At 46.3% G+C, this 15,251-nt stretch overlaps 1 protein-coding gene across 1 annotated transcript in view; it reads left to right on the forward strand.

Annotated features, from left to right (window-relative positions):
* Window positions 1-15,251, forward strand: part of EXOC4 (exocyst complex component 4) — a 479,192-nt gene that overhangs the window by 365,162 nt on the left and 98,779 nt on the right. The window contains exon 12 of the mRNA XM_054084687.1: window positions 10,506-10,642. Coding sequence (XP_053940662.1) covers window positions 10,506-10,642 — 137 coding nt within the window. The remainder of the gene's footprint in view (window positions 1-10,505; window positions 10,643-15,251) is intronic.

Raw genomic sequence — 15,251 nt, forward strand, 5'->3', positions numbered from 1 at the left:
AGCCAAACGATTCTATGATTCAAGGTTAACTGAGTGGCCCACTCGTCCTTTTCAGTTTTGAATGATCTCCATCTCTACCAACAGGTAATATCATCTAATGAGATGTGGCCTCACAAGATATTTGTTAAACTGCTGGAATTTGGGCAAAGGGAGTAAGTGTATTTGTGATTTCATCTCCATTTTCCATTGCCCTTCAATGCACCGACAGCGCTTGATATTTATTGGCTCACAAGAGCCTGTCCAGGTATTTAAGCAGCTCGACTGGTAAAGCAAAGCACCGGGAAAGCCAAACAGATGCTGGGAGATCGCTGCAGAGCTCCGTTTCACCCGCCTGCTGAGTAACAAACCGTTATTAATTGACAGCAGAAGAACCAAATTGCAACTGGCAGCCTAATGCTGCGGAGCATCACGGGTCAGAGCACAGGGAGAGGCGGGATGGCAGGTGGAGGCAAGGGATGAGGAGGGAGCTCGGGCACGATGGGTTTCCAGTTTAGTGCTGATTGCCTCGGGTGGGATTTTGGCAAAGCTCCCACAGCTGCTGAAACCCCATTAGTCTCTGTAAATGTCCTTATAAAATTAATGATAATATTAATGAATCATTGAATAGAACAGCCCAGGTTGGAAGGGATCCGAAAAGACCATCTAGTCCAACCTAGGAGGAGTTGGGGAGTCAAGATGACATTTTGCAGTGCCCTCTCCAGTTGCATCTTGAAACCCTCCAGCGATGGGGACTCAACCGTGGCCCTGGGGAGGTTGTTCCAAGAGAAAGATTATAGAATCATAGAATCCTAGAAAAGCTAGGATTGGAAGGGCCTTTAAAGATTATCCAGTTCCAACCCCCCTGCCATGGGCAGGGACACCTCCCACTAGATCAGGCTGCCCAAGGCCCCATCCAACCTGGCCTTGAACACCTCCAGGGATGGGGCAGCCACAGCTTCCCTGGGCAACCTGGGCCAGGTCATCACCACTGTCATGGTGCAGGAATTCTTCCTAATGTCTAGTCTACATCTGCCTCTCTCCAGTTTACACCCGTTCCCCCTCGTCCTGTCACCACAAGCCTTTATGAACAGTCTGTCTCCAGCTTTCTTGCACCCCCTTCAGGTACTGGAAGGTCTCCTCAGAGCTTTCCCTTCTCCAGGCTGAACAAGCCCAACTCTCTCAGCCTGTCCTTGTATAGGAGGTGCTCCAGCCCTCTGATCATCTTTGTAGCCCAAAATTATTCTCACTGTAAAAAGTGTCTTTCTTAAAACAAGGTGAAACCTCTTCCAGTGCTACTCGTACCCATTGAGCTTTGTCTTCTGCATATGACTGCTTGTGAAGAAACAGTCTCTGCCCTCTTTGTACCCACCCTTTAAGTACTGGATAATGTCATAACAAAATTAATCCTTGATCTTGGACCTTGGATCCTATATGGTATTTGGGGAAATGCACATTTTTAGGCAGAATTCGGTATGCCAGGCCAACATCTAAGAGCAAATCAGTCCTCTCTACACAACCCCTTAACCCGAAATGCTGGGCAGCCTCAGGCTTTAGGCTGGCTGCTGTAGGCCAACAACTTCCAACCTGGAAGCAGATGAGAGTGCCTCCTCAGGAAGAATTTCTTCCTGATGTCTAATCTAGATCTTACCCTTTCCTCTTCAAAGCCGTTCCCCTTGTTCTATCACTGCAGGCCCTTGTAAAACATCCCTTTCTTGTGCAACCCCTTCAGGTACTGGAGGCTGCTCTAAGGTCTCCCTGGAGCCTTCTTTCCTCCATGCCGAGCAAGCCCAACTCTCTCAGCCTGTCCTCATAGCAGAGGTGCTCCATCCCTTGGACCATCTTTGTGGCCTCCTCTGGACCCATTCCAACAATTCCATATCCTTCTGTTGGGGATTCCAGAAATGGACTCAGGACTCCAGGTTGGGTCTCATGAAAGCTGAGCAGAGGGGCAGAATCCCCTCCCTCACCCTGTTGGCCGCGCTTCTTTTGATGCAGCCCAGGATACAGTTGGTCTTCTGGTCTGCGAGTGCACATTGGCAGCTCACGTTGAGCTTCTCATCAGTCAGTCCTTCTCCTCAGGACTGCTCTTAATCACATTATCCCCCATCGTGTATTGAAACTGCAGATCGTCCCGACTCAGGTGTAGGACCTTGCCCGTGGCCTTGTTGAACCTCAGCCTAACACCCACCAGTACTAAATGAAAGCAACATCAGGAAAAGAGACACTCTGTGGTCTCCTAAACCACAACCACACAGTTTCCAAATGCAGCCCCTCCACCCTGCACCCCACCTTCTCGGGAGGAACTGGAGCAATTCATGGAGGTGTTTTTCACTGTAACGGATGATGACACAGCACACGGCACCCAAGACAGCGGAGGCTGCACCGAGTGGAACAAATCTGTGTGGATAGTGTGTTCCTGCTAGTGCAAGTGAAGGCTTCCTTCTCAGATGTGGTGATTTATGTATTTGCAGCTCTTCATGAAGAGCGGTGCCCCAGCGTGGGTCACTGGAGCCGTCTGATGAATACATCTTCTCAGTGCCAGGAAAGGAGGATGAATGATGGTTTGGAAAGGCAGATGCTGTGAATTTAACGTTTTGGGAGTGGGCAGCTGAGAAGCTGTAATTTAAAAATAGAAAAGAAACACAACAAGAAAATGCACAAATAAATCACAGAATCATAGAATTGTTAAGGTTGGAAAAGACCTGTGAGATTATCAAGTCCAGCCATCAAAACAACACCACCGTGCCTGCTAAACCATGTCCTGAAGTGCCACATCTACACATTTTTTGAACACCTTCAGGGATGGGGGCTCCATCACTTCCCTGAGCAGCCTCTTCCAGTGCTTCATCACTCTTTCCATAAAGAATGTTTTCCTAATATTCAATCTAAACCTCCCCTTTTTCACCTTGAGGCCATTTCCTCTTGTCCTATCCATTGTTAACTGGGAGAAGAGAGCAGCACCCACCTTACTATAAACTCGTTTATGATAGTTATAGAGAGTGAGAAGGTGTCCCCTCACTCTCCGCTTCTCCAGGCTAAAGAGTCCCACTTCCCTCAGCCCCATCTCATAAGACTTGTGCTTCAGACCCTTCACCAGCCTCGTCACTCTCCTCTGGACATGCTCCAACAGCTCAACGGTGCATATCAGGGTGTCAGCATGCGACATAACCACTGGTGTCCTTTGGAAATGGTCCCATACTGAGCTTGAAGAGATTTGAAAACCTCTCGTCTCTTCTTTAATTACAACAGTGCTCCATATAATACTTCTTAAATTGTGCGGTGTCAGCTCAACTCCAGTTTAAAAATTAGATTAGGCTTTATTTATTTTGTCCTTTAAGGCAGCCACTCACCTGGTGCCTTCCTTTAAGGCATCTCGAGATTTTTAAGTGATGGGCAATAATGTGCTAATTATTGACAACCATTCCAGTGCCAAGGTCTCCTCCTCCATCTGCTGGGTTTTCAAGAGCCCATCACATAACAAAGACATCCCTGCACAGATACATTCCCGTCTTTGCCTTCTTCCCCCAAACAATTGAATGGGCATGGGAGAAGCTGCAATTCCTGCAGAGAAACATATTCCGAGTGGAGATTGTTCATCTAATCTAATGCTCCTTACCAAGAAGTTAGAGAAAACAAAACGACAGATTGCAAACTTGAAGGTTTACGTAGGCTTGACCTGTTGTTTTGAACTCCCTCCGCGTGTCGGGGAATCGTTAGGGAAGCAGCTTTTTTGTGCTGTATAACTGCATTTTAAGGGACCCTTGAAAACATACCTCCTGCTGCATCGTTTTACATTGAGTGCCCTCTTGCTGCAGAGGAGTTCAGTCATTTTAAAACGTTGGTGAGGTTGTACAAGACAATAATCTGTCATGGTTTAGCCTCAGCCCAGCCAATTTCTGCAGCTAAAACGAAGAAGTTGGGCTCCCAATTCCCTTTCTCCTACCCCCAGGGAGAAGGAAAATGAGAGAAAAAGACTTGCATGTTGGAAGCTAAACTAAATCAACTTTAATGAGATAATAGTCATAGAATCATAGATTGGTTTGGGATGGAAGGGATCTTAAAGATCATCCAGTTCCAACCCTCCTGCCATGGGCAGGGATATGTCCCACCAAACCAGGCTGCTCAAGGCCCATCCAACCTGGTCTTGAACACCTCCAGGGAAGGGGCAACCACAACTTTTCTGGGCAACCTCTGCCAGTGTCTCACCTCCCTCATCAAGAAGAATTTCTTCTTGATGTCTAATCTAAATCTTCCCCGCTCCAATTTAAAGCCATTAGTAATGATAAGGAAGAAAATACTATTCATAAGAAAGTGATAAAATGTATAGAAATGTATAGAAATATAGAAGATTGCATCCCCACCCTCGATTACTACGTCCCCACAAATGATGTAGAGCAGGAGGAAGGTGAGTGGTAGGAGGGAGCTGGGCTCAGCATTCAGGAAGGCACACATCCAGGATGAGAGACAGACAGATGAGGTCCTCATTGGATGTTGGCCATACAAAGAAGAGAGCAAGACTCTTGTGATTCCAGAGTTTTATCCCAAGTGTGATGCGTATGGGATGGAATTCTTTTGGTCCGTTTGAGGTCACCTGTCCCATCCACACTTTCCTGCAGGTGTGATCCTTTTTCATCTTTGATTCACGGCTCCACCAGCTCGAGGGTGGCCTTGGTCACTATAGGAATAAGTATAAGCAATGGCCTTTCTTTATCCCAGTGCCTTGTGTTACCACTTCTAGAGACAAATTCTGTCTGAAAAACACGCAGTTAACTTGCAGAAAATGTAGTTATTTAGACAAAACTGAGCTGAAGTTAGGAAACGATTCTACTTTAGATCAAACTAGGACATAATCCCAAAGGGGTGTTGAAATGATACCTCTGGGTCTGCTTATTCTCCATCACTCTAGGTTGGTGGAAACCCTATGGTCAGGGTATAAACTAAGCCTGCCCTGGAACTGCTTTACGTTACCTGAACCTTCAGGACAACTGAGAAGAAGGACCATATCATAGTCATCATAGTGACAATTGTTTTCAAAATATATTAAAGATAAAACCTATGGTTGTTAATGAGTGGTGCTGCTGTGGCTCTGGAGTGTGTCCAGAGAAGAGCAACGAAGCTGATGAAGGGGCTGGAGAACAAGTCTCGCTCGGAGTGGCTGAGGGAACTGGGATTGTTTAGCCTGGAGAAGAGGAGGCTGAGGGGAGACCTTATTGGTCTCCACAACTACTTGAAAGGAGGTTGTAGAGAGGTGGGTCCTGGCCTCTTCTCTTGATTGGACTCAGTGATCCAAGAGGTCTTTTCCAACCTGGTGATTCTGTGATTCTCCCAAGTGACATAGAATCACTAGGTTAGAGCTGACCCACTGGTCATCGAGTCCAACCATTCCTAACAATCCCTAAACCATGCCCCTCAGCACCTCATCCACCCATCCCTTAAACACCTCCAGGGAAGGTGACTCCACCACCTCCCTGGGCAGCCTCTGCCAGTGCCCAATGACCCTTTCCGTGAAAAATTTTTTTCTGATGTCCGTAACGACAGAGGACAGGAGAAGGGGGAATAGCCTCAAGCTGCACCAGGGAAGATTCAGACTGAATATCAGGAAAAAATTCTTCACAGAAAGGATCATGAGGCACTGAAACAGCTGCCCAGGGAGGTGATTGAGTCCCCATCCCTGGAGGTATTTAAAAGATGGGTAGATGAAGTGCTCAGGGACGTGGTTTAGTGGCAGATAGGAATGGTTGGACTCAATGATCCCAGAGGTCTTTTCCAACCTGGTGATTCTATGATTCTGTTTTATCCTATTACCTCAACAGCAGCTAATGGACGGGAGGTCATAAGAAGGAACTTCTTTATATTTTCAGTAGCTTAAGACTCTTTCAAAACCCTCCCCCTGATGTGTTGTAGGAGTAATGAGTCGTTCCCTCGGCCTGGCGTTAGGATTCAGCACCACGCAGCGTTTTCAGGTGCGAGGAGCTGAATTTAGTTCTGTGGGTGAGTTCTCTTGTTAGTGTGGGTTTTTTTAAAAGGCTTCATTGAAGTGTCTTGCCATTAAATTACGCTTTGATCATATCCATTTGCTGTTAATGAATCCAGATGGGTTAGAGGCAACTGGATCGTAACTCTCTGATAATATGTGCGCTGCCTTTCATTCTCTCGCACCGAGTTTTAGAAGATCCTGCGCTGGCCCAGCTAACGAAGCCAGCTTATATTAACGTGGTCTAATGCATCCTAATACACAGCGTCCCCAGAGACAGAGGCAGATGTGTCAGGATTGCTTTAGAAAAAGGTTAAAATGTTACAGAAAAATAGCCATTATACCTCTGGGACTGTCTTCTTTCATATGGTAATCACCTTTTCTGTTTCATTTTGTTTTTCAAATCATGCAAGCAGCTTTGTATTTCCTTTAAATCAAAAGGTCTTATTCTGAAATCAAGATATTGGCAGGAGCTTAGCTGTGATTGCAATGTTGTTGTACAGGGGAGAAAGTAAGAGGGAGAAACTACGTAGAAGCCAGCAATACCTTCTCTTTTAACATACAGTCTTTGGATTTTTAAGTGCTTGTTTGCTTGCATGCAAACAACTGAGACCCCACCTGGAGTGCTGTTGAGTCCCCACCTGGAGTATTGTGTCCAGTTCTGGAATCTTCAACATAAGAAGTATATGAAACTGTTGGAACGTGTTCAGAGGAGGCCATGAGAATGATGCAAGGGCTTGAGCAGCTCTGCTATGAGGACAGGATGAGAGTTGGAGTTGTTCAGCCTGGAGAAGAGCAGTTTCTCGGGACACCTTAGAGCAGCTTCCAGTACCTGAAGGGGCTCCAAGAAAGCTCAGGAGGGACCTTTCACAAGAACATGTAGTGATGAGATGAGGGGAAATGGGATTAAATTTGAGGGGTGAAGATCTAGATCATAAAATATGAAGAAATTCTTCCTGATAAGGGTGGTGAGTCACTGGCCCAGGTTGCCCAGAGAAGTTGTGGCTGCCCCATCCTTGGAGATGTTCAAGGCCAGGTTGGATGGGGCCTTGGGCAGCCTGGTATGGTGGCAGGCGTCTCTGCCTGTGGCAGGGAGGTTGGAACTGGACGGACTTTAAGGTTCATTCCAACTCAAATGCATTCTATGATTTTGTGTTTCTATGAATGGTGATTTATATAAAGAAATAGAAATGGGGCAGATAGAGACCAGGTTTGATTCCTCTTTGTGTGGTTACACATCCAATCCATGAACGATGCTATCACGCAAGGATGCCTGGAAGGAGAGATTCTTCCCCTGGTAAGCCAAAAGAGATCAATTAACAGTGTGGGTCTGCTAAAATCCCACTCCCTTCTCACCAGTGAAATAACAATGGAAAGCAAAAAGTATGATAATCGATGCAAAGAGAAGAAAAATTGCTTTTGTCTTCCAGGCTCCGATGTGAGTTAGGAAGGATTTTAGTTTTTTGTTCCCTGTGTATAAATGTTAGCCTTGACGTCTCATCCTTAATAATCAGGATCAGCCCTCAGAGGAAATTAGATTTGGATTGAATCATAGGATCATAGAATCACCGCGTTGGAAAAGACCTGTGGGATCATTGAGTCCAACCATTCCTATCTGCCACTAAACCATGTTGCTGAGCAATTCACCTGCTCATCTTTTAAATACCTCCAGGGATGGTGACTCAACCACCTCCCTGGGCACAATTTCTGCTGCACACTTTCTGTATTTTCCATTTTTGCAGTCAAGAGATGTTCCGGTGGCTCAGATCAGCAGGTTGAAGCTGCCTTTTCCACTGATGAGAGACAAACACTGGCCATGGGAGCACCTTGAAGCCATTCAAGGTGCAAAGTGAAGCATCTCTGCTGAACCCCCTTGCCCTGATTGCAGTTGTTGCTGCTTGAAGGTTGAAGGACAGCAGCTCCTTAACCTGCTTTAATGCCGTGAAGGTGTGGCTGTGCCCTACCTCTAGGCTGGTATACGTGATGGATCTAATTTCCAACACATTTATCAAGCCAGCATTCATGGGTTTGAGTTTACTCTCAAGGAAAATGTGCCAGATTGGTGCTTCATTTTAGTGGGATTCTTAAAAAGCTACTTTTGTCTATGCTGGGGTCAACCTGACGTGCTTGCAGCTGAGCAGGGATAGCAAAGAACTTGGGCAACACCTGAATCCTGCAGCTAAGGAGCTGCGCTCACTCCTTGGAGCCCATGGGTATGAAAAGCAGCATCTGTGACTGCTGCAGCCTCTCCACGCAGTTGTTGGCTCCATTTGCTGACGACAGCTCCAGGTTGCAAGTCCTTTAGGGCTGGTTGTTCTCCTCCATGCACATCAAGCCTAGGGTGGGATTAAATATTTATTAAAACCCAGGGACTTGTACTAACGGGAAAAGCAGCATCAACAAAAGCTTCTGAGCGGCAGCTATGCCAGACTGTATTCTTGTTTAGATAAAATAATCCCAAATTGTTGCTAATTTCAATATGAAAGATGGTTAATTCCTGTGATTTCCTTAAGAGCAAGCTTAATAAGATACAAGAACAACCAAAGAGAAGTGCTTTCTTTTGTCCAAGTACAGTTGTGAGCCAAGGGCGTAACAGGAACAGCACAGGCGGTGACTAAGCCTTCGTTGAAAGCCCCACATGCTAAGGAGTCCTGTGTGCTCTGAATGAGGATGAGCTTTGCAGATGCTTTTTTTTACCAGATCAGGGACAGGTAGTAGAGCAGAATCGATTCCTGTCACTCAGGGGTTGCTCTGGAGGAGCAGGATTATGGATCAGGGCGATGCTGCCGCACTTTAATCTGGAAATCGATAGAGAGGCGGAAGTTGGAGATGTGGCAGAGATGATGAGTTGGGGTTTGATGAGATTTCACTCTGCAGACAACGAGGTCACTAATTCCTCTTCGCATCCCGGTTAACACAGGGAAAGGGCTAAATTCAGCCTTGATGCAGCTCTCTCAAAGTCCGTGGTATCCCTCCATATAATTTGAGTCCAGAGGGATCTGGACAGGCTGGATGGATGAGCCCAGGTAAACTGTATGAGGTTCAACAAGGCCAAGTGCTGGGTCCTCCAGTTGGGTCACAGCAACCCTGTGCAACATTCCGGGCTTGGAGAGAAGTGTCTGGAAAGCTGCCCCATGAAAAAGGACCTGTAGGTGTTGCTTGACAGTGGCTGCACATGAGCCAGCAGTGGCCCAGGTGGCCAAGAAGGCCAATGGCATCTTGGCTTGTATCAGTCATGGTATGGCCACCAGCTGTACCGGAGGAATCATCCCCCTGGACTTGACACTGCTGAGGCTGCATCTTGAATCCTGCGTTGAGTTTTGGGCTCTTCTCTGCAAGAAAGATGTTGAGGTGCTGGGGCATATCCAGAGAAGGGCAACTGGTGACGGTGCTGGAGCACAAGTCTTATGAGGAGCAGCTGAGGGAACTAGGGCTGTTCAGTCTGGAGAAAAGACTTAGGAGAGACCTCATCACTCTATGCCGCTCCTCAAAAGGAAGTTGTAGCAACGTGAGAGCTGGACTCTTCTCCCAAGAAACAAGTGGTAGGATGAGAGGAAATAGCTTCAAGTTGAGCCAGGGGAGGTTTAGATTAGATATTAGGAAAAATTTCTTTACTGAAGGAGTGGTGAAGCATTGGAAGAGGCTGCCCAGGGAAGTGGTGGAGTCACCATCACTGGAGGGGTTCAAAAACTGTGTAGCTGTGGCACTTCAGGACATGATTTAGTAGTCACAGTGATGTTGGACTGATGGTTGAACTTGACAATCTTACAGTTCTTTTCCAACCCCTATGACTGTATGATTTTAAATACAAACCACACCAAGTCACTTTGGGGAGCATCAGAAATCCGGTAGTTCATATGGAGCTGTTTAAATCTCAGACATGATCAGATGTATGGTACTTCCTTCTGTAGGCTGTCCAAATTTGCTCATCTATAGGATGTGAAACAACATTTTCAGTTCGCGGGTTTGCCTTGTTGTTTCCATGGTTGTAATACGCTGCTTGGGGGTAACAAAAGGGTTGCAAGGTACTACTTAACCCTCAGCCCCCAGCAGAAAGCTTGTTCCCTTCACATGTAGTTTGTGTGAACGGGAGTGGATGAAGACTATGGTCTTTAGGACAGTCTGCAATCGGTGAGTCCGGAGTTATTGATCAGACTGAAATGCTGTGGTTTGCAAGTCCAAGAAGAGTTCAGCTAAGCTACAAGTACCTGGTTCCTCTGAAAATCATACCTTTGCATTTTCAGGTTCCATCAAGGCAGGAAAAGACCTGGTGAACTCTGCTGGTCCTGCCCCAGCTCGTAAACCAAATCTTTCAGACCTGATATTTAACCCCCTAAGCCATCGCTTTTCATCGCTTCATAGTTTCTGCTTTTTCCTCATTCATTCTGTTCTACATCACTTCATGCCATGGGCTTCTCCAGCATCTGCTCAACGTCAGGGAGCATCAGCTGTACGGTTGCGTCTGTGACACTAATTAGTGAAACATGAGAAGACAGAAATTAAGGTACATGTTGAACCGCTGTTCATACTTGTGCTTTTCTTTCTCTTCCAGAGCACAGTAATTGTGGAGAAGACTGTTCAAGACCTGATGAACCTGATGCATGACTTGAGCGCCTATTCAGATCAGTTCCTCAACATGGTGTGTGTAAAGCTCCAGGAGTACAAGGACACCTGCGCCCTTGCCTACAGGTACAGGCAGCTCAGAAACCCGTGTGTGCTGGAGATCCTGCTCTCGGGCTTTTGCTGTTCGATAGAATCATAGAATGGTTTAGGTCAGAACAGACCTCAAAGTCCATCCAGTTGCAATCCCTCAGGCCTGGGCAGGGACACCTTCCACTGGATCAACTTGCTCAAATCCCCATCCAACCTGCCCTTGAACACAATCACCTCCGTGCTCCTGCTGGTCACACTGTTTCTGATACAAGCCAAGATGCTATTGGCCTTCTTGGCCACCTGGCTCATGTTCAGCTGTCCTTTGGGTGCTTCCTTTATCATGGATTGCCTGGGTAACCATCAATAAATAACTTATTCTCTGTACATCCCTGTTGCCCGTGTGTAAAATGGCCCTCTCTGGAGAGGGGGACCAGCATTGTGTGTGGATAAATAGTTGCATTGAAAGACACTAAAGATGCTACAGCGTTGTGGGCTATAATAGCACTATGCATAATCTCCTTTAATGGCTCATTGAGTCTGACAGTAGCAGGGGAAGCCAAAAAAGCCCCTTGTGTTTTTTTCTGACCAAGAGCATTAAGAAATTATTTCCTATTGCCTGATTTCATTCAGGAGAAGCTTCATCTGGCGAGCGGCTGCGTAGGGGCTCATTATTATTATTAATAAAGCCAACAATAGCAGCGAGCACATATGTGGGCTAAACTTTGTCAGAGCGCTCGTGTAAATTGGTAGTTGCTCCTGTGCCGTTGTCCAAAATGCTCATATTTTCTATGAAACTCCACTGACTGGAGCCACACAATAGCTGTAACTTCTTTGGCTTGAACTTAAAGGTCCTTCCTTCCTTCCTTTGCTGATACCATTCCTGGATTTGGCACCTGCTGAGGAGTAATTAGGACAGCCCTAATTTGGCAATATCCTGATTACAGCAGGAGGAAAAACAGGAAACGTTCGAGTTTTGCTGCTAGCAAATGACTGACTGAAATAGAAATCTATATACATTTCAAATGATGCAGAGGAATAGAGCAGCTACCCTGCTTTTCAAGGGGCGAGCGGTTCAATCCGCGGGGATGTTATGCCCTCTGCAGGGATTTCACGTCGGTACAGCTCCGCACTGCCTTGCCCTTTGGACCAGAGTTTTCCTTGGGGCTTTGAGGAGGGTAAATCCTCGTGTCCATAAAGTTAGTGGAAGAAAGATCATGTATAGCTGATTAAAATCAGCATAAACTCCTAGCGAGTTTAATAAATAAATAAACTCCCTAACGATCAGGCGAAGCTATCGGAGCAAGCGAGTGTGTGTCTGTTCTTGAGATGTCAAAACAGTGAGAATTTGGGAAGCCAGAGAGATGCTTTATGCAAGATTTGCACATGGCAACCATTCGTTCCCCATGTGCGTGTGTTTCTTGAAGGGGAATATGAGCAAACGTGGATGAAATGTATTCAAATATGGGCTCCTCAAAGCAAGACTGTTTTATTCCGAGCCCTTTGCAGAACAGATAGCTCTGTCAGGACGTCAGCACTAAGAAATGCACAGCTGAGATTTTTCGTGTTCCATTTCCATTTGGCTCTGGTTTTCTAGTGAATGTAAAGAAAAAAAACTATCAGGGTAGGATATGAATGGATTGGACATTGGTATAAGTAGCACCCATGCATTGTGCTGTTTTAATTGATGATGAATTTTGGGAATGTATTTAATCTGATCTAGGTGAGGTGTCATATCATAGAATCATGTAATTCTTTGTCATTTCATTGTAACGTCTCCCTGTTTTGTTTTCATTTTAATCCCCAACCCCTCATAAACCAGTCCAAAAATATAAGTCCCTTTTGTAAATCATAGAATAGTTTGGGTTGGAAGGGACCTTAAAGATCATATACTTCCAACCTCCCTGCCATGGTCAGGGACACCTCCCACTAGGTCAGGCTGCCCAAGGCCCCATCCAACCTGGCCTTGAACACCTCCAGGGATGGGGCAGCCACAACCTCCCTGCACAACCTGGGCCAGTGCCTCACCACTCTTATGGTGAAGAAATTCTTCCTTATATCAAACCTAAGTCTGCCCCTCTCCAGTTTATACCCATCCCCACCACTCATCCTATCACCACAAAAATAGTTTGTGTCATACTAAAATTGCACTTTTACAAACATATAATTTGCAGAAGACGTAGATCTTGCACAGCTTTGTTGGAGCAAGTCCACAGGAGGTCACATAGATGATCTAAGGGCTGGAGAATCTCCCATACAAGAACAGGCTGAGAGAGTTGGGCTTCTTCTGCCTGGAGAAGAGAAGCTTCTGAGAAGACCTTAGAGCAGCTTCCAGTACGTGAAGGGGCTACAGGAAAGCCGGGGTGGGAATCTTGGCCAGGGATGGCAGGGATAGGATGACGGGGAATGGTTTTAAGCTGAAAGAGGGCAGATTTAGTTTAGATATTAGGAAGAAATATTTTACAGTGATGCTGATGAGGCTCTGGCACAGGTTGAATTTGTGGCTGCCCCATCCCTGGAGGTGTTCAAGGAGATGTTGGATGAGGCTTTGAGGGAAGATGTCCCTGCCCTTGGCAATGAGTTTGGAGCTGGATGATCTTTAAGTTCCCTTCTAACTCAAACCATTCTATAATCCTATGATTCTATGATAATTAAGATATGTCTGGACTCTCTGGAGGTGCCGAGCTCTCTCCACTGGCTGGGAAAGCAACTTATAGTGACCAGCTTCCTGGCTGAACTGTCTCAGTTGAATCTATAAAGTCAGCTGCGGTAAAACTGGGCATAAATCTCTCCAAATAATGGAGAGGGAAAACAAAAATTATGTTTCTTGCATTCCAGCCAGGCAAAATAAAACAAAGTCCCTGTTTATTAATAAGGAAATGAGAAGCAGATTAATTCAGCCAGGGTGTGGGGTCTGTGGTCAAACAGGATCTTCAAGTCGCTGGGAAACCCTCTTGCCACTCCTTTTATTGCTTTTTATTGGCATCTTCACCCTTTTGCATTAACTTTTGGGGGGTTAAGTTGGTTTTTTGACATTTTTAGGGCAGGCTTCTGTCTCCCTCAGACCATTGGGTGTCTGACACATGCTGAGTGCACGGCTTTAAACTCTTAGCAGTGTGAGCAGTGCTCAGCATGGAAGCAGCATCTCAGCCTGGGAAGATAAAAACTATTATTCAATAATACCTTTGGCACAAGGCAACAGAGCCCAATTAGCCCCCGTGGCCTTCCAGATGTTTTCCTAATGAAAAGCCACGGCCCTCCAGCTGTGTCCAGGGATGTTTGCGGTGCATCTGGGACCATGACCACCAGCAAATATTATCTGGATAAAACCCACTGAGCTGTGGAGGGCTGAACCCTCCTTGCTCATGTGCCATCACCTGTGTAAGGGTTACACCTATTCCCTCCCCGCTCCCAGGAGCTGGGTACAAACAGATGGCGTTTTCCTTGGCCCGTTGAGTTGTGAATTAATTAGTTGATGATGGCACTGGTGGCAGCAAGTAACCCTATTACAGCAGCAGGAATAATTACAGAGGAGGTTGGGAGAAGGGAGGGTGTTTGAAAGGCAGCGTTTTGAGCTGTACTAAAACATGTCATCCTGTCTTGTGATAATTTACTCGAGGACCTGAATTAGATTGACATTGATAAGAAGTTACGGAGGTTGAAAACTGGCTGAGATGCTAGAAAGAAAAGGTGGGGGGAAGGTCGCTTTTAATTGATGGGGAAAGCTGGGCATCCAACAGATATTGGTGTATCATAGAATCATGGAACAGTTTGGGTTTGAAGGGACCTTAAAGATCATCCAGTTCCAACCTCCTGCCATGGGCAGGGACATCCTACTAGACCAGGCCACCAAAGACCCCATCCAACCTGACCTTGAACACATCCAGGGATGAGGCAGCCACAGCTTCCCTGGGCAACCTGTATCAGTGCCTCACCACTCTCATGGTGAAGAAATTCTTCCTAATGTCTAGTCTAAATCTCTCCCTCTCCAGTTTATACTCATTCCCCCTCATCCTATCACCACAAGCCTTTATGAACAGCCCCTCTCCAGCTTTCTTGTAGCTCCTTCAGGTACTGGAAGGTCGCTATTAGGTCTCCTCTGAACCTTCTCTTCTCCAGGCTGAACAACCCCAACTCTCTCACTTCACCTTCATAGCAGAGCTGCTCCAGCCCTCCGATCATCTTTGTAGCCTCCTCTGGACCCATTGCAACAGCTCCGTCTCCTTATGTTGAGGATTCCAGGACTGGACACAATTCTCCAGTGTATGGACCACCTTGATTAATCCCTTCCTTAATGAGCGGGTGGTTGCAGTAAAACAAACCTGTCAATAAAAATTAGGAGGTGTTGCAAACATGGGAAAGAATGGGGTCATCAATCTAAGGAACACATGTAGTGGTGGCAGTGTCCCAGCATTGACTGATTTCAGTGGGAAATTCTGCTTTGGGCTCCAGTGACTTATGGACCCACGAGTATCGTCATGAAAAGGTGAGAAAAGCAGGAATCACATGGGTTGGGCTCTCAGAAAACACTAACCCTAGAAAAGCAAGGACACCAAGCTCAGTTTGCAACTTGCTGTGGCACCTAAACAGCCTCCCTTCTCTCCTCCCCCACCACTAAGTCCAAAAAGCAATAGGATTTTTGAAGACA

Source organism: Cuculus canorus, chromosome 1 (genome assembly GCF_017976375.1).
Source record: "Cuculus canorus isolate bCucCan1 chromosome 1, bCucCan1.pri, whole genome shotgun sequence".
Taxonomy (NCBI): Eukaryota; Metazoa; Chordata; class Aves; order Cuculiformes; family Cuculidae; genus Cuculus; species Cuculus canorus.